The sequence below is a fragment of the Neopelma chrysocephalum genome, unplaced genomic scaffold, assembly GCF_003984885.1.
Source record: "Neopelma chrysocephalum unplaced genomic scaffold, ASM398488v2 Primary Assembly neopelma1_96780, whole genome shotgun sequence".
NCBI lineage: Eukaryota > Metazoa > Chordata > Aves > Passeriformes > Pipridae > Neopelma > Neopelma chrysocephalum.
In genome coordinates this window covers 97,496-119,633 of record NW_020925424.1, presented here as the reverse complement: position 1 = coordinate 119,633, position 22,138 = coordinate 97,496, and the positions used below count along the sequence as shown (strand labels likewise).

At 52.5% G+C, this 22,138-nt stretch overlaps 1 protein-coding gene across 1 annotated transcript; it reads left to right on the top strand.

Moving 5' to 3' along the window:
• Nucleotides 1-6,290: 6,290 nt before the first annotated feature.
• LOC113981832 (carbonic anhydrase 9-like) lies at nucleotides 6,291-21,931 on the top strand. The gene is made up of 12 exons (XM_027709450.1): nucleotides 6,291-6,468; nucleotides 13,518-13,541; nucleotides 14,678-14,848; nucleotides 16,996-17,138; nucleotides 17,793-17,885; nucleotides 18,143-18,209; nucleotides 18,510-18,667; nucleotides 18,810-18,948; nucleotides 21,062-21,088; nucleotides 21,266-21,292; nucleotides 21,429-21,522; nucleotides 21,649-21,931. Exons 1-12 carry the CDS (start codon nucleotides 6,336-6,338, stop codon nucleotides 21,710-21,712), a joined length of 1,140 nt encoding a protein of 379 aa, XP_027565251.1. The 5' UTR covers nucleotides 6,291-6,335; the 3' UTR covers nucleotides 21,713-21,931.
• Nucleotides 21,932-22,138: the final 207 nt, after the last annotated feature.

Here is a 22,138-nt window from a genome sequence, read left to right as displayed (position 1 = left end):
CAGGCAAGATCCTCAACTCTGGTAATTTCTTATTCATTGAAACATTGTTTCTCCTTCTCTTATGCCAGTTTACAATAGGGGTGTAGCTTAGTAGTTTCCTGTGACTATAACACAACTCAGAGTTTGCTCTAAAGCCACTTGCACCAGTCACTGCTTGCTTAATTTAAACACCCAGGGAACTAGCTTTAGTTGATGGTCATTAATATTGTTTCTTAAATGTGGGGAAATGAGTGCATGCAGGCTGGTTATGGAAAATAACCTTCTATTGAGTGGTAAAAGTTTAATCACACAAAGCGGAAGGTTAAAAATGTTTGCAATCCTGATCCTTAATTTCAAGGACCTGAAGTTAGAGAAATAAACTACAGGAACTAGTTAATGAAGTCACCTGGACCGAGAAGCACGAGGACTTGGCATGGAACAAAGAGTGCCATGGAATTTTTAGTTCGCTCAGTACAAAACCATCTGAAACTTGTGTCCTGAATAATGTGTAAATATTTTAGAAGGTAACTGCAGACCTCAGTAGTTGTATATCTATGGTGAATGATATTGAGAATGCACAAAGAATCTGCTAGCAACAATAAAAACGGTCGATCAACAAAGAATGCTGTGACTTGGAGGTCAATATGCGCATGGAAAACATGAGAATTTTACCCCTTTGAGATCCTGCAGAGGAAACTCTTAACACTTAACAAAAAGCTCTTTAATCGTACTTGAAGGAGACTGGGACAACAGCAGAGAGGAAATGGCCCTATGTAAAGATTAAATATCAAGTGTTAAGTGTGACTCCACAACTGGACAAGTATCTACCTCCACCTTTCGAGACACTGGAACAGAAGCAGAGGACAAAACAAAAAGCAAGTATAAGGACAGGCCACCCCATCCAGAATAAAGTCTGGAGATTAAGGTATTCCAATGGCTTGGAAATTGCAACCTGAGAGCTGAAAGAAGGAATAGATGGCCTGTAGGTCTGATGTCCAGCTGGAGATGGTGTCACAGGTACCTTACTTTCAGTGGAAAAAAGGGATTTTAATATCTTTGGAAGAAGTTATGTAATAAGCAGGGAAAAAGGATAAAAAGGGATACATATTTGCTACTATGATTTTGTAGCATGCTAGTCTAGATTCTCTCTGGACAAAGGAAATGTTCTGGGTTCCTTTACAAGGATTTCAAGAAGTTTTTTGAGTAATTTCAAATGTCAGTATTAATTTAAGCCAAGTTGATAAGGACTGCAAAGATACAGAAAAAATGGGGAAAATAGTGGGTCATCTTAAGAAAAGAGGCCCTGCACAGTAAAGAAGGTATTACTGAAACACACTGAAGTGGGGTTTAGGACCCACACTCATAAGTAATGTCATTAGGGACCTTCACAAGGGGGAAGAACGTGCCAATGACATGAAGCTGGGAAACACTGCTGTGCAGCTGAAAATCAAGGTATTGCAGCAGGGGTGTGAGGACTGCCTGTAGCATCATGAGAACTCATGTTCCTGAGCGCTGACAAGCTGCTAAAGAGAATTCCTGGTATAAACTACTGTAGCAAAACAAAGAAAAAAAATAAGAAGAAGAGCAAGCAAGCCACCTGATTGTGTGCTTACTGTGAGCGGTTTCACATGTGGCAGGAGAAGTATTTTCTATATAGGTTAAATGTACAGCTTAGGGTGTGTACATTCACTAAAGATGAATTAACACTTAAAGAGGCGCAGAGGATTAATGAGAACTGGAGTAGAAAGGTCATTTATTTTCTGACAAGCTAAGCTCTTCTAGACTTCTGTCTAAACTTTCAAAACACAGTTTGAGAAGGGGTAGAGTTGCTGCCTATAAATACATCAGGGAATAAATGCTACCAAAAGGACAGCCTTCATATAGGAACAAATAAATACATTTTAAAGGAAAATTCAAAAAAGATTCAAAAACTCTGAGGTTTTACACTAAGCCCCAGAAAGCACAGGGCAGGAGGAGGACCACGGCTTTCCACATGTAACTTGATCAGGTCATGAGGGAGGCCACGTAGCTCCTTTTTAACAAAGGGGGATCAGACTCAGTGCCCAGGCAAGTGCTGTCAGTGCTAATTTGCACATAGCTATAGGTAAACTCTTGTTCTGTTTGCTGCAATTAAAAAGATTGACGTATTCACTGCTTAGGAGAGTTCGTGGTGCAGCTCAGTCCTCTTGGAAGTACTTGCCAGCTCCGAATTTCCACATTTTTGTCCTGCTAGGACAACGCTATAGCTGGTGCGTTCCAGCAGCTGCTGGGAAGGTTGCTTTGCTACCTGGAACAGGCTGACTCAGAGATCCAGAGGCTCCTATGTAGACTTTGCCTGAAGCCAGACTTCCTAGTCCACAGAAGTTTTGATATTTTGAAACTCAGATTTGGAAGCAACTCTTTTAAAGTTCAAATAAAATTGAGTATCCCATTATTCAAGTTGTTTTTACCAATAGGCAACAATGAATGCATGAATATTATACATCATAATCACATATAGAAAAACAAAAATGTGTATTTTAACCCTCCCCCCCCCGATTAGAGCTGCTACAATTCATAGCTCCAAAGCAGCTCCCTGGTCCCAGAGCTCCTAGGCCAACTGGCTCCTCTTGCTACCTGCTTCCTACAGTTTGGTTACAGAGCAGACCAGGATCTGGCCAAACTGGGTCTGAAGCCTCATAGCACAGGTGCTGGGTTACTCTGAAATTAGGAACTACTATCCTAGAAAATCTAGGGACGGCAACAAGCTAATTAACACTCTTGCCTCAAAATATTCCTTGCCATCCTACCCTCAGGCACCAAAAGTTGGTTATTTGTTGGACACAAGCTGTGCACTGTGGTGGTGGAGGGATTGGGTGGCCAGTGGTACCAGCACAACAAATGTCCTGATGTGGAGATGAAAATAAGAAGAACTGGGAGGAGACATTTTATGCAACTATTGCAATTGCAAAGCAATCTAATATCACCTCAAATGAAAGATTACTGTTTAGGGAATTCTAACCAAATCTCAATAGTGAAATAGAAAAACTGCAGGTGCCAGTATCTGGGATTCACCACAGTGAATGGCATGGATCAGCCTGGTTTTGTTTGGAAGTCATCCAGGGAACTTAACTCTAAATTGTGAATAGGCACAACAGCAGCTCTGATAAACTAGTGCCTACTGTTGTTACATTAAAAGTAACAGACAATAAGCCCTCAATAAGCTCAGGAATTCATTAGTATATCCCGTGGGAAAGGATTACTGGGTAGAAATTTGAATCAGGCCCAGAGTGCCAAGATTCTTCTAGACATCCAAGCCTTTCCTTAGCATGAGTTAATTTTCCTGGGAAGGACAACTTTTTCCTGAGAATAAACCCTTTTACAAGTGTTCAGAGCTCGTCCCTCCCCACAGCACTGGAGCTAAAACAAGACCAGCCAGTGTTTCCAGAAGTACACCCACACTATCTCAGCCCGGTGCATCTTGTGCCGCGCAGGATTGGAGAAGTTCGCTGGTGTGCCAGTGTTTTGTGCCTCGGGCTGGATCTGTGCTGAGCTGAGCAGAGGTTTGGTGCTGTGCATTTCAAGATACGTCACGGCAAAGAAGAGCACAATGTTGGGCTGAATCCGTCTGATCGGATCTCCTCTGATATAAGTCCGCCGGAGAATCCTGGGGGAGAGCTTTTGGTGAGGAGGTGGCAGTGGTGTGAAACTTGTACAGGAGGACAAACTCTGTGTGCTCTTCTACCTGGCCTGCAAAGGTCATAGGATGGAGCTGTGGTCTACAGTCCCCTGAATTCCTAGAAGGCACATCCAGACCAAATGCCCTGATCATGGAGTCACCTTTCATTCTAACAGTGTGTTATAATTTAGCTAAAACGAAGAGGATTTCATTTAGCCAAATGAAGGAGATTTCATTTAGCTAAACTATAACACAGTGTCCTCATCTGCCAGGTATCATCTCTACAAAAAAGCTGACAAAGTTATACTTTGTATAGGTGGAAAGAAGACACGTGTGATTACAGCTGCTGTGATACGATACACTCATCCTCGAAGAGCAATGGAGAGGGAGGACAATGAAACCTAAGAAAGTCAGGGCAGCAAAGGTGACAGCACCACGAGTACTCAATTTGTGCAGTGTCAACACAGGGCAGCCTCTCTGGAGAAACAAGCAGAATGGATGGACTCAGGTGTGAGGTGGGAACTGCATGGGGCTTGTTCAGAAAAAGGAACAGATGGAGCCTGTCATTACTCTGCCATATACAGCTGCCCTCTTCATTTCCCTTCAAGATAAAGACCATAAATAAGACAAACAACAGGAAAATGAGCAGGAGAGAGCATTGGAATTGTGGTTTATGGTTTGTCTTCCCTCCACAGTCCTGCTTCCTTGAGCCTTGATGAATGAATATCTTCTTATCTTCTTATCTGATGGTTCAGTTTATCTGTTGTTGGAAGGAACATGATAAAGTCTGAATTTAGGAGTGCACTGAGAGTATCTGCAGGTCACCACTGAAGGCAGGGTTCTCCAGAGAGGCCAGGAGCAAGGGACCATCTCTGGCACGGCTCATGGGAGAAGCCCATGGTGCCATGCTGCCAATACATACTTGTGTTCCCAACTGCCAGCTTTTTGGGAGAGGTTCCTTCTGTTCAACACAAAATCCAGTCCCAGCCAGATCTTCTGTACCGCTTGATGGATGTTGAGCCCTCTTGCAGTGGATGTGGATGTATTCACATGGCTACCCTGGGCACACTCACTAAGGAAAGTGCTGGGAGGACCAGTGGGCTGGGAAACAGCTGGGCAAAACTGGTTTAGCAGAGGCGTGGAGGCCATGGGGCACAGCACAGAGCTGGGACTTTGGCAGTGCAAGGCACAATATCCCATTAACTTGTCCAACGCCTTTTTGTGCACATTGAGGAATAGGATTTCCCCCATTCCTTTCTGCACCACGTGGAAAAATATTTTTCCGGTTCGACTCAAACTTCCTGCTTGATGATTTTGGTTGATTGTGCTATGAATCAGCTATCCCGAGAAAGTAAGTGCTCATTCTCTGCTCTCCAATACAATACAAGCTGGGACACTAGGAGCACGGAGCTCATTACACCAGGCTGGGCAGTTATACCTGCCTTGCTCCTGCCTTATGTGGAAACCACCCTTGCCCCTGAAGAGGCCTGGGGCCCCAAGCATGCTGTTTCTGTTTCTGATGCTTTTGTGATGGGAGAAACAGAACTGTGGGCAATAACTGAGAAGAGGTTTCACCCAAGATTTATGCAACAGCAGGATGGGGTGGATTTTGTTTTGGTTTGTTTTAGTTTTTTGTTTCTTTCTTGATAATCTGACACTTACTTCGCTTTTTTCTTGGCAAGTGGTGAGCTGACATCACCATGACTCTCTGGTCTCTTCTAGGAGTTCCATTAGCTGATTAAAGTCCACCTTCGTGCCATGCATTCTTGATTACATTAAATGTGTATCCCTTTGCATCTACCAGACCGCAATCTGTTATTGATGTGCCCAGTCACTTCTAGTGCAGGACCTTGTTCCCGGCTTTTTGGTACACAGGTACACTATACACAAACACTGACAGCACCCACATGCTTCCCACCGCCTCTGAGGAGCAGCAGAAAGCAGAGTTGTGTCATCCTCTAGCCTCCATAGAAATAAATGCTTTTCTTAACCGTACATCAATAAGAAGAGGGGACATCCACTGCTGAGGAGTCCCTCACCCACCCCTGAGGAGAGGGGACAGCCATGGCTGAGAGGTCCCACTGAGAAGAGGGCACAGTCATGGCTGAGGGGTGCCAACCCAGTTGCTAAGAAGAGGAGACACCCACTGCTGAGGAGGTTGGACACCCATGGCTGAGGGGTCCCAACCCCATCACTGAGGAGAGGGGATACCTACAGCTGAGAGTGATCCCAACCTTGTCACTGAGGACAGAGGACACCCATGGCTGAGGGGTCCCAACCACATCACTGAGGAGAGGGGACACTCGTGGCTGAGAGGTCCTTCATCCACTGCTGGGGAAGAGGGACACCCACCGCTGAGGGGTGCCAACCCCACCTCTGAGGAGAGGAACACCCCTGGCTGAGGGGTCTGAGGATCCGACTGGACTCCCCCGCCCCCGCCCCAGGGTCCACCGCATGTCCCGGCGGGGGGCTGGGGAGAGGTAGGGGCACCCCCGCGAGGAACCGCGGGTTCGAGTCCCGCGTTGGACGGCTCACCTGGCCGGACCATGCGGCTGCAGACTTTGCCTCCAGCCCCTATAAAAGGTAACGGAGGCGTGAGTCAGAGCCGCCTCCTCCTCCCCGCCCGCTCTCACTTACGTGCGGCCGGGCGGGCGGGCAGGCACGGAGCCGCCGTCCCGCACCCGCGCACTTGCCGGAGATGAGCCGCGCCGCGCTGCGGGTCTCGCTCCTGCTCCCGCTCCTGCTCCTGCCCGCCCTGGGCCGCGCCAGCTCCGAGAGCGACCCCAACCAGGAGCACGGTGGCGAGGGATCCCCGCACTCCCCGGGGAAAGGTGAGCGGGGGTCCCCCCGCGCGCGGGGCACCGCGAGGCGCGGTGCACCCCGCGACTGCGTTTGGGGGTCCCCGTGCACGGTGCGCCTCGGAGCGCTTGGTTTAGGGTCCCCGGTCCCTGGGCACCCTGACGCGTGGAGCACCCCAATACTGAGTTTGGGGTCCGGGATGCATGGGGTGCCCAGATGCACGGGGTTCTCCCCCTACCCCCCCACCTTGCTGGGTTGGGAATCCTTGATGGCATGGGTCGCCCCAATGCAAGAGGTGCTGGATTTGAGATGTCTGATGCTTTTTGGGGTGTGAGAGTGGTGCCCCCAATGGTGGGGAGTTCTCCCCTTGCTTGATTTGGGGGAGGGAGGGGGGAGCTGTTGTACCTCCTCATGCACCCTTGTTAGGGCTCCAGGTGAGCCCCAGTTGAGGTGCCCCTGTGGAGCTGTGTCCCCCCAGCATCTCCCAGCTGCGGGCGCTGCCCCCCCTCCCAGCACGTCCCTGCCTTTGTCCCTGCTCCCGCCAACTCCTGTACGGCCCGGCCGGCCCGACCTCTGCCCAGGGGCTGGGGCCTCTCTTTGTGCGCAGCCCTTTTCCCTTACTAAGTCCCTTTTGCATCAAACTCGGGGGTTCAGGACTTCCTGGGACGGGGGTACCAGCGCTGTGCACCAAACATCCCTGCTTGCTCCCGGGGACCCCCTGGAGGTTCCAACCTCGCACCCCGGCGTGGTGAACGCCGGCCGGTCCCCTTTATCCCGCAGCATGTCTGCTGGGCTGCCCTGCATCCACCTTGTCCCCCTGCAGCCCACCGAGGACGGGGTCTGGCGCTGCTGGAGGGAGCTGCCCCATGGCTGACGATGGGGAATGGGGGACGTGCTTGAACTCAGGGCTGAGGGGTGGTGCCTCTCCTCCTCCCTTGCTGGCGGTGTGGGGGCTTTCGGGGTCACAGTTTCAGGGGAAAAGTCCTGGGTGTTTGGTCTTGGTGCCTTTTCTGAGCGGAGACCGTGGCGCTGCCAGCGCTCTGCAGGGGTTTTGGGCGAGTGTTGTGGATTTGCTCGCGTGGAGCTGAGCGCTGCACTGGGACACTGCTGTCCACGGCTACGCTTCTTGTCCCTGCATTGCCCGCAGGTTTGTTTCCCGGGCTCAGCCTCATAGCTGAGTGTCCTTGGTTTTGCCTCTGGTAAGGAGTTGTCCTGACCTGTGCCAGGACAGCAGCCCTGTGGTAAGGACCGGGAATTGTTTGGTGCCAGGAGCTGCTTTTGTTATTGCAATGAATCACTTTTCTTACCCGAGCTGCTCTTGCCGGGCTGAGCACAGGACAGAGATGGGGATGCAGATGGTCCCTGCCACAGAGATGAAGTAACCCCGGCCACAGGGTGGGAGGGCGTTTGTGTTCAGCATACTGGTGTGCTGCTCTGGCAGCAAGCTACTGGACACTGTGTGGGGTTTGGGATTGCATGGGGTTTGGGATCGGTGGTTGGGAACACTGAGGTTGGGATGGAGATGGGGAAAGGCAGTGGCATGGAGGTAGGTATGGAACAGACAACTTGGCCTGTGCCATACCTGTGTTAGAAGGTGAAGGTCTGGACAGAGTCCAGAAGCAGGTTGTGGCTGGAACCCTCCAAGGCTCCTGCCAGGTGCCAGGAGCTGCGTGTTTCGGCACCTCTACTGGGCGATGAGCTGGTTCCCATTTTCTTGAGGCTTGTGCACGAAGTAGGGGTGGTGTCCCCCCCAGCCCTGGGTACTCAGCACATATCCGGGGGTTGACACTGAAGCTTTGCCATGGAGTTGCTCACTGAGGAGCCTCTGGCTTGCCCAGAGACCCGAGTCTCATGTTACGTGTGTCTTTCGGAAACTGTAACTCCCTTTCTGACTGCAGCCTGTTTCCTCTCCCTCCTATTCAGATGTGTCTTGCTCTGTGTCCTCTTCTTGCTCATTCCCCGATACTTCTTGCTTATTCCTTTTCCTCCAGCTGAGCCCATTTTCCTTGCTTAATACTCCTTATTCATTTCTTTCCCCAGCTCCAAGCACTGATCTGTCCTCTGGGATTTCCCCATTTTTATCCCTTTTGTTGGGATGGCCCTTTCTCTCCAGCACTCTGTAATTGTTTCCTCTTTCCCCCAGCACTTGCTGGGGCAGCTGGGTTCAGAGTGAGCAGGAACATGCCCTGGAGTAAAGCTTGCCCTTATGCCTTCCACCACCCAAACCCTTTCCCCTCTTGGAGCGAGCTGGCATAGTCTTGGGCCCCTCAGCCCCAGCAGTCCTCCCTGAGGAGAACAAAGAACAATCCCTGCAGCGACCTGTGCTACTAGTGGCAGATTAAAGGCTGATCCCAAAGGCTTGCAGTGGGTCAGAGTTTATAAACACAAAGGGGCTTTAATGCAGGCAGGCTTGGGAGGGATCAGTGCCCCCATGGGCAGCACATGGGGTGCTGTCCTGAAAGGATATGGGTGCTGCATGGGGTGTGTGTTTGGACGGAGAAACCAGGGCAGAGGTAGGGCTGGGATGGCACAGCCTTCCCATAAAGAGACTTCTTGTGGGGCTTGGCAGAGGGGTGTTTGAGGTATGTGCCCACCCTGCGGAGACCCTGCCCAGACCAGACCATGCTTGCCCCAGACTGATCTGGAGAGCTGGTCGTGGGCAGCGTGAACACAGTGGCACAGCCCAGGTACCCTGGTCAGGTTATTGCTTTCAAGGGACATGGTGCTTGGATGTGTTTTGTAGGCTGGGACCTGGGTTCTGTGGCTGGACCCTACTTTGCGACCTGCACTCTGTGCATCTCTGTGTGTCCTCATACCTCCCGCCTTACTGACCATCAGGGGTAACCTTACACTCTTTCCTGGGCCATGAGCTCCACTGGTCTCTTCACAGCCTGGGACTGATCTGTAGACAGGGCACAGCAAGGCGGTCCTGACCTGGCATCTGCAAACTGAACTCATCCCACCTCAGCTTTGCCCCAGGTATGGCTGAGGGTTGGATCAAAGGGGAGAGGAAGCTCTGGCAGGATCCCAGTGTGCCCTATGCCTGAGCATAGCCGATAAGAGATCTAGAAGTGAGCCCGCTGCCCTGCCTGCCACACACAAGCCATCACCAGAATTCTAGAGTTCAAGGCAAGCAGGCAGCACCAATGGCTGTGCTGCTGTCATGCAGCGTCCATGCCGTGAACAGTACACGTGTTTGTTTCAGTGTTATCAGGTGCCCTGCAGCAGTCTCAAGCGGTGTAACCCCTAAAATGTGAAAGACTGAGGATGGGAGTACAGATGTATAGGGCAAACCCTCTGAGCTCTTTCCTTATTGTTTGGCTCTGCCGAGGCTGCCCTCTGGGTCTGTGCAAATGATCCTGAGTCCTTCATGTGCACAGTCCATCCCTGTGTGCCTCTGGTGAGATCTCCTGTGAGCAGCCTGCTGCATCGGTGCCTTTCCCATGTGGGATTTGTTGCAGTCAGTAGTTGTGCTGGCTCCTCACCCTGCCAAAAGCTGCTCCTACCCCTCCTCCCGGGCTGCAGGACATGCGGAGCAGCACGCTGGTAATGGCAGCGTCTGCCTGAACTCGGCAGGAAAGTGTTGTTGGATGGTGTTGGATGTCAAGGAGGGAAGGGAGCTGGCACTTGCAGCACTGCCTGTATCCCAGAATGGGAGGGCTCGAGTGGGAGCGAGCAACAGCAAGAGAAAGCACAAAGGGAGGGAGTGAAGGGGAGAAACTCGTGGGAAACTTGGCTGGATCGTGGGCTGCTGAGGAAAGGGGGTGGTGGTTAATAGGTGAACTGGAGGGGCTGAGCGTGGAGGTGTTCTTGCCTGCAAGGGCAGGCAGCTCCTGTGTTTTCCTGCTGGGACCCCTGCAAGCACTCCTCTTCTTGCATGTTATCTCCCAGTGTGCTCATCGCATCACCAAGGTTGTTTCCCCCCTCGTTTTCTGAGTGCTTTGCAGTCCTGCTGGGGCTGTGGGTGCTCAGAGATAGGGCTGGGCATGCAAAGACCCACTGCCAAGGTGCAGCCACGTCTGTTGTGGTGAGTGGCAGCAGTTCAGTGGAAAGGAGACCTGGCACTATGCAGTTTTTCCAGGGAGAAGACGTGCTCCGGCGGGGAGTGTGGGAGGCAGATGAAATTATGCAAATCAGCACTTGGGCAGGGCAGTGGGTTAATGTTCATGGCAAAGGACTGTGAGACTGCAAATGCCCCCACGTGGAAGGGATCGGAGTAGTGCAGGGCTCCTCTGAGCCGTGCCAAGGCTGGGGCAGATGCTGAGAGCCTGACCAGGCTCCAGGGCTGGGCTTATCCTGGTATTCTCCTGCAGCGCTCCGTGAGTGTGCCAAGGGGACCCAACCCTGCACAGCTGGGCTTGAGAAATGCCTCCCCGAGGGGGTGGCCTGGCTTCACCATCACTGCACCCAGATCCCATGGGATGGGGAAACACACTCAGGTAGCTTCAGGATAAGGGCTCGTGGGTCCTTTTGTTTCTGATGCCAAGACACCCCTGAGAAAGTCTGTTGTGTTGGCATGGGTCAAACTGACTCCTGGGTGCAGCTGCAGCCTTTGGGGTGTTTAAAGCTGCCAAGCAGAGCTGGTAGGAGGCTGCGAGGAGGGTCTGGATCCCCCATGGCTGTGGGAACAGGCGGGTGCTGGGGAATGTGGGAACCTGGGGTGGGTGGCACAGTGCTGACACAGCAGGGCAGGTGTCAGCACGGTGCTGTTGCTCAATCTGTGATATGATGTTCGAGCTGCTTTCTGTCAAGGCAGAGTCCCCAGAGGCGAGCAGAAAGCAGGGTGCCGGGGCAGGCTGTGCCAGTTGAGGCATGTGCAGTGAGCCTTGTGCCAGCCCTGGGGTGCTGGGCCTTACCTGTGCCAGGACTGTCCCAATGTGAGTGCTCCTTGGGGTGTCTCCCCATGCTGATAGGAACCCTTGTACTGCAGGAGGGGAATCCTGCCTAGGAATCAGCAAGCATGGCTCTTATGTGCAAACCACATCCACTTTGTGCAGGTAGTGCCAGAAGGAGCAGGAGAACAGGAGCAAAGTGGGAGAAGGTATAGGGTGTTTCCAGAGGAGGATCCTTGTTCTCTGGATTTTGGTGCATAATCAGTGTCTGTGGAGCAGGTTACCTTTGTGTGAGCAAGGAGGACAGGATGAATGGATCTCAGCTTGCTGTAGCACAGCTGGGTGCATCCCAGGGCAGTGCCATGACAGGGAGGCATGGAGAGGGCACTGTAGCCTGTCCTGGGGCACATGTGTTTCTACCTGGTGCAGGCAGCTGTGGCTTGCCCAATCCTCTGCTTGTGGCTCCTTCTTCCTATGCCTTTAGGAATACCAGTGCCTGGGCAAGTGATTCCTGAGAGTCAGAAATGCTGCGGAGGTGAGTCACCAGTGAAGCTGGAGGAAACCTTCAAGGTCTGTTCCCATCCCTGCAAAACACAGCGCCCCTAAACACCCTCCAGAACTTTCCAGCCCAGTTTGGCTGTGGCCTTTGCTTTCCAGCAGATGCACCAAACACCCCCAGGAGTACCCATGCCTGGATCCTTGCTGAGAGGAGGGCAGGGTCCTGCTGGGCTTGGGGCCTTGCATGGGACATCTGGGCCTGGGAAAACTTATCTCTTCCTTTCTCACCCCTGAGCTGGAATCCACTCCTATTAATAGCAAGTGGCTGTCGATAGCTGTTGTCAGCGGCAGGGATGGGGACCAAACCAGTGCCTGCTGAGCCCCTCCTGTGTCCCAGCCAGCCTGGCAGGCAGTTGGCCCCACCAAGGGACAGAGGTGGTATTGGTGCTGGACTGTACTTGTTAAATGCTCCTCCATGTCCTTGCTGCTGTATGAATGCCCCCCTTTGCCCCAGACTTGTCCCATCCTGGCACCCTCTGCTCCTACCCTTGTGGGCTGGGATGTGCCAACAGCCTGTCTGCAGTGAGGAGCATGCTGGTAAGGACAAGTCAGAGGAGGAGCCCATGAATTACCTGTTGTACCAGTCAGAGCAGGTGCATAATCTTTTTGGGCCATGTTTCCCTGTTTGTGGCAAATCTGAGCCCCACATCCCTTTGCCTGGAGCTGTTTGCCTAGAAGGGCTGGTGATAGCCAAGATGTTTGGTCAGAGCATCTGAGAAAAGGCTCTAGTGCACTTCTAAGGCCAGCTCCAGTGACATGCTGGGAATCCAGCTTTGCTGGCAGCTCTGGAGAAGAGTGATGGTGCGAGGGTCAGCCTGTTGAGTATTTTTGTACCCTCAGGACCTGCCCAGGAGGGCTCTGCCCCCTCTAGGTCAGCACAGCAGGCACATCGCCAGGTGGGAAGCTCAGGGCATGTCCTGCCCTGCTGTGGCCACTGTGTGCCCCATGGGTGACACAGGACATGCAGAGGTCCTGACATGGACTCCCCCCGTTCTCCCTCCTGCTTTTCCTGTGGAAAGGTTTTGCATAGTAGGACCCTTATACAGGTCTGTGTGGGCATTTGGGTGGTCAAGTGAGTTACAATAGAGGGCTACTGGGACAGGAGCTGAGCATTTGGCCTGGCACATTTTCTTGTGGCAGTCTGTACCCATGGTAGAAGCACTCATTGATGTAAGGACAAGGTTTTGGTGCTCGTTTTTTCCTCTGCTGTGAGTCCTGGGGCTTCTTTCCCCAGTGGGAGGAGGGTGTCTGCATGGTGCAGTGCATCTTGCTGCCCAAACTCCTTGTGATGTGGGACCTGCACTTTTGAAATGCCTTGTCCTGGGACAATGGGAGGTTTTGGCTGCTCCAGAGTAGCTGCCAGGACGCTGGTACAGCTGCTTAGTGACAGAAGCCAGTATCGCTGATTTTTCCTTTATAAGGATGATGACAAAATGTCAAGCCCTGAGGTTTTCCCTCTGAATGACAACTGTGGGGGACCTGGCCTTGCCCTGAGGAGGCAGTACTATTTGGGAGCATCCCCTTTGCCAGGGTAGAGGAAGGAGTGGGAAAGAAAAGGCAGAGAGCAGGATTGAAGGCAGTGGGATCCCAGCGACCTGCTGCTGCGGCTGAGAGTGCTGCCTGGCAGAGCTGTGTTTGCTGACAACCTTTCCCTTCCATTCATGTGGTTTTTTCTTTTCTTTTTTTTCAAGGCCACAGTCACTGGAGCTATGAAGGTAAATACCCTACAGTTACTCCTGCTTTTTTCCTACCACTCGGCAGATCCTGGGCCTGAGCCAGCCGTGGTTAATGATTAGAGGACTCCACAACTCACCTTTCACTCCTGCCTGACCCTGACACAGTGCCTGAACCCAGGCATGGATGGGCTGAAGAGCCAGGGGTTGCTCTGGTTTCAACAAGAAGCAGCAGCTCCAAGGAGGGTTTTCCCAGCCCCTTGGGAGTGGGGGGATGCCCCTCAGGGCAGGGCTCCTTCCTGCATGGGTGCTCCCCTGATCCTGTGCCAAGCAGGAAAACAGGCTGGGCTCTCCAGGCTGGATTTGCAGTCGCTGCTGGGACTTTGACCTGCCCAGAGATTAGCTTGCCTTCACCTCTGCCCTCTGTCATCCTCCCTCCCTGTCCTGCCTGTCCCTGCCCTCCCATCATGGCTTGGGAGTCTTCTCCATAGCACCCATGATAGGCATCACTGCAGTGCTATCACAAATGCACCACTTATTTCTGCACCACCACTCTGGGGTTTGGCTTGGACCTGCTAATGCCCAGCTCCATCTTTACAGGAGGTCTTGCGAGTGTCTGGCCTGGAGACAAGCCTGGGTTTGCTTTGGCCCATGGTACCCTAGAAGCAGCCCTCTGCAGTACAAAGGGAGTTTTCTGGGAATCAGCCATGCTTATCCCAGCTGTGGCACTGTTTGTCAGCCACCCCAGCCACGTAAGCTGGCCCTTTGCCACGGAGCCTGGCAGCACGGTGGTACCTTGCTCAAATGGCAGGATGGGTGATACCTGCCAGAGGCCAGGCTGTGCAAGACAGCAAGTGTGTGATGAGCTGCAGGGCAGCAGCTCCACAGCTTGCCAAGTCCACTTGTAAATGATCTTCGTGTGTTCTTCCTAAACACCCCAAAAATAGACTTTCCTGGCAGCTCACCATGCTCCAAGACCTTTCCTGATACAGCTGCATGCAGTCACATGGTGGCATGGATCTGCTCCCGAGCTAACTTCATGGAATCTAAACTTACGTGCATGGATAATTCCCTGGCCAGTGCCCGTCCCCTTCCCCACCACCCCCCAAACCTTCTTTCTGGTGGTCTTCTTACCCAGGTGATCTCACTGACACTCCCTCCCTTCCCTCTTGCACCAGACCGGGAGCACTGGGATACAGATTACCCGGACTGTGGGGGCACCATGCAGTCACCCATCAACGTTGACACAGCTCGGACCATCTTCAGCCCTGACCTGCGGCCCATCCAGCTCTCTGGGTACAGCCTGCCTGCCAACGAGAAGCTTCTGCTGAAGAACAATGGGCACACAGGTGGGTGCAAAGGCAGGAGCAGAAGCAGAAACACAAGCAGAGGCTGCCCAGGCTCTCCCAGCAGGACCAGGCTTCTCTGATGCCCTTCCCCTGGGCTCTGGGAAGGAGATACTCTTGCAGGCTGCGTTCATGTTGCCTTCAAAACCAAAAGGGAAGCAGTGAGCCAAGTCCATGTGAGAAACCTGGAGATGTCCAGAGCCTTTGGGATCTAGCTCTAGAAATTTGTTAAACTCCACATTTCCTTTAAAAATGTGTCCCTGGTATTTCTGATGCAGGTTTGCAGCCACTGATTCCTCCCCTGCATTTTGCTTTCAAAGGACTCATCAGTCTCTGGATGTGGCTTAGCCTTTAACTTACCTTCGTCTGTCTCTTAGGACTCAATTTTGAGCAACTTCTTCAAGTCTGTGCATAAGGATGCTATCTCAAGATCTTAAGAAATTTTTATACGTCTTTTGTTTCCTTTCTCCAATTTTAGAATGGTTTTTGGAAAGTCTGGACACAACTTATATTATTTTAGTATCGGCCATGTTATGCCAGATATGGAGGAAAACCACATCTTTCCATTCATCTCCCCTCTGGGGATGGTCTGACCTGGTTGCTACCAGCTTTTTCTGGGAGCCAGCAGACTGTTCTGTGCACGCTGGTGTCTGCCAGTCGCTAAGCTAAGACAAGGTTGTGGAGAAAGGGACTTAGGAACTTGCTGATGGTGAGATAAGGCACCTCCTTGCCCTGGTAGCAAGTGAGATGGAGCTGACCTATGTGTACAGCAAATTTGAGAGGTCAGACTCGCTGTGCATGGTCCGATCAGCTGTGTGGTGCATGCACAGAGCTCTTATTGTGGCCTCCTGCCCTAACGTGCCTGCGGAGTTAAACTAGTTGAGCTCAGTAGTTGCTATTTTAGACACCCTGGCATCTGGTGTTGCTTGGTGTTTAGAAAAGCAGTCAGAGCATTTTCACTGAGGAGGGGAGAAGTACTTTCTCCCATGCTTATAAAATGCCTTTATTTATTGTGGCAATGACTGGCCTGCTTTATGAAAAGCCATAAATAAATAAAAAGTTGCAAGTCCAGTAAGGTATTTGAACAATTACTCATTTTGGTAACATAAAGTGTATATGATGTATAAGCTTTTTAAAGGGCCTGAAAATGACTCAGGTAGCTAGGAGAAGGAATACAATGATGCAGCTATACAAAAGAAATGTAAAAGCAGATAAATTCACAGGGAGGGAGCAGTCTCCCACTTCCTATGTTTGAGTTTTCTATCTCTGAACCCAGTGGCAGGGAACTCGAGATTGCAAATGACTCATCACGACCCTGCTACGTGGTAAATCCCGAATCTGTGCCCTAGCTTGGTGATGTAACTAAGAGGCACTTCACCTATAAAGGAGAAAAGAAAAGAATTGGTATTAAAAATGAGGAAGACATGCTTAGAAGGATAAGACAGCCTTTCACAGGGTCCAGGGATGCTCCTGATATTTTTGCCTAACATCCAGGTAACTCAGCTTTAGCTTTGCCACGCTGCGACATGAGTCCAAAATAGTTGGATAAACCATAGTGAAGTAAAGGAAAATGAAATATGAATTTACAGTATCCAAAGAGGCAAAAATTTTAGCTCTAAGTGCTTTCAAAATATTTAGTGCTTCCATGCCACCAGCTCCAGTGCTGTCAGACACTCGCAGGCTGCCTTATTTGAAAGGTCCCAGCTTGCCAAGCTCTGCAACTTTCTGTCCAGCTCCCCTGCTCTCGTAGGTATTCACCACTCTGCCAGTATCTTCCTCTACGAATTTTGTCCACGGTCTCTTTATATTATTCTCACTTACTGAATAAATTGTTGGATAACATTTGCCTTGGAACTGGCCCCGGGAGTCTTTGTGGAGGGGCTCTTCACTTTCCAGCATTTTCATAGCAGCTGTTTTCGAAGCTGACATATTTACTGCAGTGTCCTACAATCTGAAGTCAAAAGCTGAGCCCTGCCACATTGGCAGGCTTGCCCGTAGCCCCATGAAAGACAGAAAGCAAGGTTTTTTTGTTATGATCAATTTCCACAAGCTGAGGGTGACTGTTTCGCTTGAAACATTTCCTCTGCGTCCCTGTGGGGTGGACTGGGCTTTATGTTTTACTGACTGACCTCTTCCTTCTGCCTCTGCAGTTGTCCTGGAGCTGCCTGAGTCACTGGCCATCACTGGTGGCTATGCCCAGCAGTACCGAGCTGTGCAGCTGCACCTGCACTGGGGCTCCCTGCTGGCTCCCGGCTCGGAGCACACCGTCGACAGGCGACGCTTTGGTGCCGAGGTGAGGAGCCCTCGCGGTGGTGGATGAGTCCTTTCCCTCACGGTGCTGGGCAGGGAAGGCACTGGAGGGCTGTCGTGCTCCTCGCCCACGGCTCTCGTCACTGGACGAAGGCTGTAACCCTCGGCCAGGATCCCAGGCAGCTCTGCAGCAATGGAGTTCAGTGTAAGAGGCCACGCTCTGGTGCTGGGCCAGGCTCATGCTGAAGCCTGGTCCTGGGCTGATGGAGCAGGAGCTGTGGCGGTCCCCAGCTGGGGAAGCCAGCTCCCCTGGAGGCTGTGAGCGGCCTGCTTTGGGAGCTGCAGGGACTGTTTACTCTGTACACACTGTCCTCTTGCTCTGCCAGCTCCCATCTGGTTTTATCCCTCCTTCTCTAGCTGCTGTCCTCGAACTGATCCCAGCTCTGCAGTATGAGCCCCTGGTATGCAGGACATTGCTGTCCCTGGCTGGGGAAATTCCTGCAGGCAAACCTTCCTGCTGGCTGCTTTGCAGCAGCACATTTCCTTGGTCTCACCAGCATTTTCCCTTCCCAGGAGGGGTGCTTGTCACATGTGCATGTCTCTCCCAGCCCTTGCTTTAGAAGGCTGGAGCCCTGTGAGTGGTGACCATCTCCCATCAGTGCCCATCCTGCATTGGGATTGCGTGTTTCCCTTTCAGATCCATGTGGTCCACTACAACACCAAATATGACAGCTTTAAGGAGGCAATGGTTCGCCCAGATGGCCTGGCTGTACTGGCAGCCTTTCTGGAGGTGAGTCCCATAGATCAGCAGGGGGAGGGTGGGGCTGGGGTGGGCAGAGCTGGGCACAGTTTTGGGGACTGTCAAAGATGCAAATGCACCTTGGAAGAAGGGGAGAGAGAGGGCAGAGCAGTGCTGATAGAATGAAGGGGTCATGGGGATAGGCTGCCTCTCACAGGGATTGATACCTCCTTGCTGGCACTGCCATCACCGGGTGGTCTCCCTTCTGCCCCTGTCCTTGCCATAACTGTGGAGTCTCTGTGTTGCAGGTTGGGCCAAGTGAGAACCCATACTATCAGGAGATACTTGAGCATCTGTACGAAATCGAAGGAGTAGGTAAGGCCCTGTCCCATGTAGTGCTTGTCTCAGGGGCTGCAGCCCTGCAGAGAAACCCACTGCCTGGCAGAGCGAGGCTGCAGCAGGCGTTTGCCGTGTGTACGTGAGAAGGGGAGCATTGCACCACTCCTATGGAAGCAGCACTCCAAGGTGCCCTCTGCTCCCACATGCCTCCAGGGCAAACTCACTGCTCTTTCTCCAGTGGCTGCAGTGGCACACACAGTGCCAGGCTGCCCATGATCTCCATGCTGTTGTCCTGCAAAGGATTGCAGGACACTCCCATGGTGTTTCTTCTCCCAGGGCAGCAAGTGTTGGTGTCCGGATTCAACATTGCAGGTCTGCTGCCTGATGACCTGAAACTCTACTTCCACTACAATGGCTCTCTGACCACCCCTCCCTGCTACCAGACAGTGAAGTGGACAATCTTCAACCAGACCATGAAGCTCTCTCATGACCAGGTCTGTCAGGGCAATGAGCTCCACACTAGGTCTTGCCCAGCCTCTCCCTGCAAGCATGCACCATCTGTGCCGGTGCCCTGGAGCTCATCTGGCTCCCAAAGAGGGGATGGATGCTGCTCTGCTCACACTGTTCTCCTTCCAGATGTCAATGCTGGTGAGGAGCGTGAGGACCGATGACGGCGATCTCCTGCAGAACAATTACCGGCCAGTGCAGGCCCTGCACGGGCGACGGGTGCTGGCCAGTTTCCAGACCACCCTGCCTTCACAGAAGCACACTCCTGGTAAGGAGTGTGAGAGCGTGCTCAGGCTGTGCCCAGCTGCAGGGGTGCAGAGACAGGGCAAGGAGCAGGAGTCAGTGCTTTGTGTCTCTTACAAAAGTGCAGCATTTGCATGGGTGCAGCATTGCACCTGCCCAGCAGTGGTCTTGGGGTCCTGCTCTCCTCTGTTTCTGCACTTCTTTCACCCTACCTGGGAAAGATTGTTTCTAGGAACTTATTTTATCCTTAGTCTTGCAGACATAACAGTAGGAGGACTAGGGGATGTATGTTCAAGATCAAACAGCCAGGTCCTAGCATCCCAGCTAGCTCCTTCAGTCCCAAATGCAATAGATAAATTCAGTAGGAGCTGCCAGTGGCACAAACTTGCAGCAAGCACCCCTCATCCAAATCCTGCAGGAAGGGCAGTGCTGGGGACCCCTCCTGAAGGCTGCAATCTGTCAGTGGGGCCACACAGACATCCCAACCAGGCACAGAGTCCCCTGCCTGAGGCAGCCCTGTCTGCCTGTCCTCAGTTTGTCCTTGAAGGCTTCTCTTGCATTGGTGGTTTCCAGGAATGAGTAGAAATGACTCTTAATCCTCAGGTGTGACTATCACACTGCATCAATGAATTTTTGCCCGTTGCTGTTCCCTGAGGTCACAGGGGTTTTTCTGTTCAACATCCTGTTCTTTTCTGTTTTGGTGGCATTTCCTGCACCTTGTGTCAAGCTGACTAATAGGAACAGCACACAGGCTTTGTCCCAAGCCTCAGTAACCACACAGTGCGGTGCAAGGCACTTCCCTCACCATTCCACCTACAGCCAGCTTGCTGATGGCTGTAGGCTTTTAATCACTGTGGTCTTCAGCCTGGCTAGCAGTTTCCCATGTGGCACTGCATCAAATGCTTCACTGAAGCCAGGAGAGATAAAATCTACCGCATTTTCTTTGTCTAGAATATCACTTATCAAAGAAGGATACCGGGTTAGGCTGGCACGCTCTATCTTTGGTAAACCTGTTAGATACTTTATCATATTTTCCATTTACCTCCAAGCCTTTCTTTTACCACTTTCTTGCAGAAGCTGTTCAAAGCCTCCAGCTGCCCACGGTGGGGCAAGGGGGGAGTTGCCCAACTCTACCTTTTCTTTTTCCTTTTCCTTATTTGCTATTCCTATCCAAAAATCGCCACTACAACAAAGCCACAAAGCCCTTGTTCCTGAACTGCCAGGGCAATGTCCCAGTACTCCTAGATGAGGTCACTGATTCCCTGCCTTGAGTGCACAGGATTGCTGGGTTTTTCTCCCCATGTCAGTGCTAACTGCCTGCTTTACCCCTGGGGCCAGTGAGCGCTGAGGTGGAATGCTGGGGGGTCACGTCTCATTTTGGTTGCAGCTGCACCTTCTGCGCCCATGCTTGTTGTCATTCCCAGTTCGGGATAACCGCTCCTGCCCCTGGGAGCTGGGTGAAGGTGGCGGCTTTCCCGCAGTTGGATACAGCCTGCAGATAGTGCCACTCTGCGCGCAATACCCGAGCCGTGTACAGATGACTGTGCAGCTCTTTAAAAGCTATGCTCTTACACTGGGTAAATATTTGCCCGGCACAGGTCCCTCCCCGCATGTAGAGCCACTAAACCATCCCCATGCCGGGTGCCCTGCCCACAATGGACGGCTGCCTCCTCCCAGGAGCTGCTGACCATCCAGCCACAGGCAACTGTCCCCATGGTCACTGCCTGCTGGGCTCACCCCATGTGTCTCTCCAGGGTCTCCTGTGGGGTTGGGTACAGTCATGGGGTGCTGCAGTGCTCGGCACCCTGCCTGTGCTTCCTAGATGGTGGCAACAGCGATGGTGGAGGGAGGCTTCTGGCTGGGCTCAGCAAAGCTTCTGTGTGGGCTATGGTTCAGGGATCCTTTTTTCTACCCTTCCCTTGATGCTTCTGTGCCAGGGTGTCAGGGCTGGGATTCCTGCAGCAAGATGCTGTGAGCTGCTGGGGATGCTGCAGGCAGCTGTCCCCAGCCTGCTCATGGGTGATGGGGAGTCTTGCAGGCAGCCCTGCTTTGGCAGTGGGGCCCGAAGGCCTGCAGGCTTGACACTTCCCTCCCGGAACACCTGGAGCAGCCTCCTGACTGCACTGTCTCTCTTACAGGTAGTGACGGTTCAGCAGCAACAGCAGGTAGGTGAGGGGCTGGTACAAAGGAGGAGAAGGTGGACAGGGGGTGTACCTGCCTGGGAATTGGGGTCCTAGAAGCCATGTTCTGAGCTGGGGGGCAGGCAGCCACAGTGGGTTTGCAGGGCAGAGCTTGCATCTGTGCTGCTGGTTCTCACGCTCTGGTTTTTGTCTCCTTTGCAGAAGGACACTCCAGCTCATTTCATGCAGGTAAGCGTGCTCAGTCGAGGCTGCTCGTTTGTGCCCTCTCTACCTTGGGGCCACCAGCCTGCTCCCTGCCTTGTCTCACTTGGGCAGTAGCTGCAGGGACCATCCCCAGTGTAACACGGCTCTGCTCGGCTTGTAGGGGACGTGCTGGCCGTGCTCTTCGGGGTGCTCTTTGCTGTCACAGCACTGGCCTTCCTGCTGTACATCTACAAGCACCGCAGCCAGAATGCACGGTGAGACACAGGGACATGCAGAAGGGGGCCTTGGTCCAGGGCATGAGAAGGGGGCTTAAGGGTGGTCTCAGGCAGGAAGACCTTCTGCCTGGTCTAACACTCTCCCCCTCTTTCTTACCCCACCAGGCTGGACTCACCAACCAAGTCCAAAGTCATTTACACGGCAGCCAGCACCGAGAACACTGCGTAAACTCCACACCTCTGCAGCAGTGCCAGCCCCACCGGTTCAGCTGCCACCCCACCTCCCCTCACTCCCACCCTGGGCCAAGGATGAGCCAGTGCTCCAGCATCCCTTGGCTGCACAGGCTGCCCACACAGACTGTTTGCCTGGGGCAGCATTTGACCCCAACAGATATTTTTGTTATAAAAAAGGTAAAAACTATTAAAAAAAGAAAAAAACAAAGTAAAAGCCACCCATGGTATCAGACCTCTCTGCTGTTCTTGTGAGAAGTTGTGGGGCAGGAAAGAACACTCTGGTGCAGCTGGATCCACAGTGGAGAAGGCTATGCAGGGACCCCTTCCCAACCAGCAGAGACAGCATCAGCCTCTGTGCACTGGGCAGAGCTCCAGAGTAAGCAGCACAAGGCTTCTTGTACAGCCCAGCCCTGCCCTCCAT

Bases quoted from the DNA above. Each gene is read 5' to 3' on its own strand.
- LOC113981832 (XM_027709450.1), top strand. From the start codon at position 6,336: ATGAGCCGCGCCGCGCTGCGGGTCTCGCTCCTGCTCCCGCTCCTGCTC. The intron at 6,469-13,517 runs GTGAGCGGGGGT...TTTTTTTTCAAG, and splicing joins CCCGCACTCCCCGGGGAAAG to GCCACAGTCACTGGAGCTAT. The intron at 18,210-18,509 runs GTAAGGCCCTGT...TTCTTCTCCCAG, and splicing joins GTACGAAATCGAAGGAGTAG to GGCAGCAAGTGTTGGTGTCC.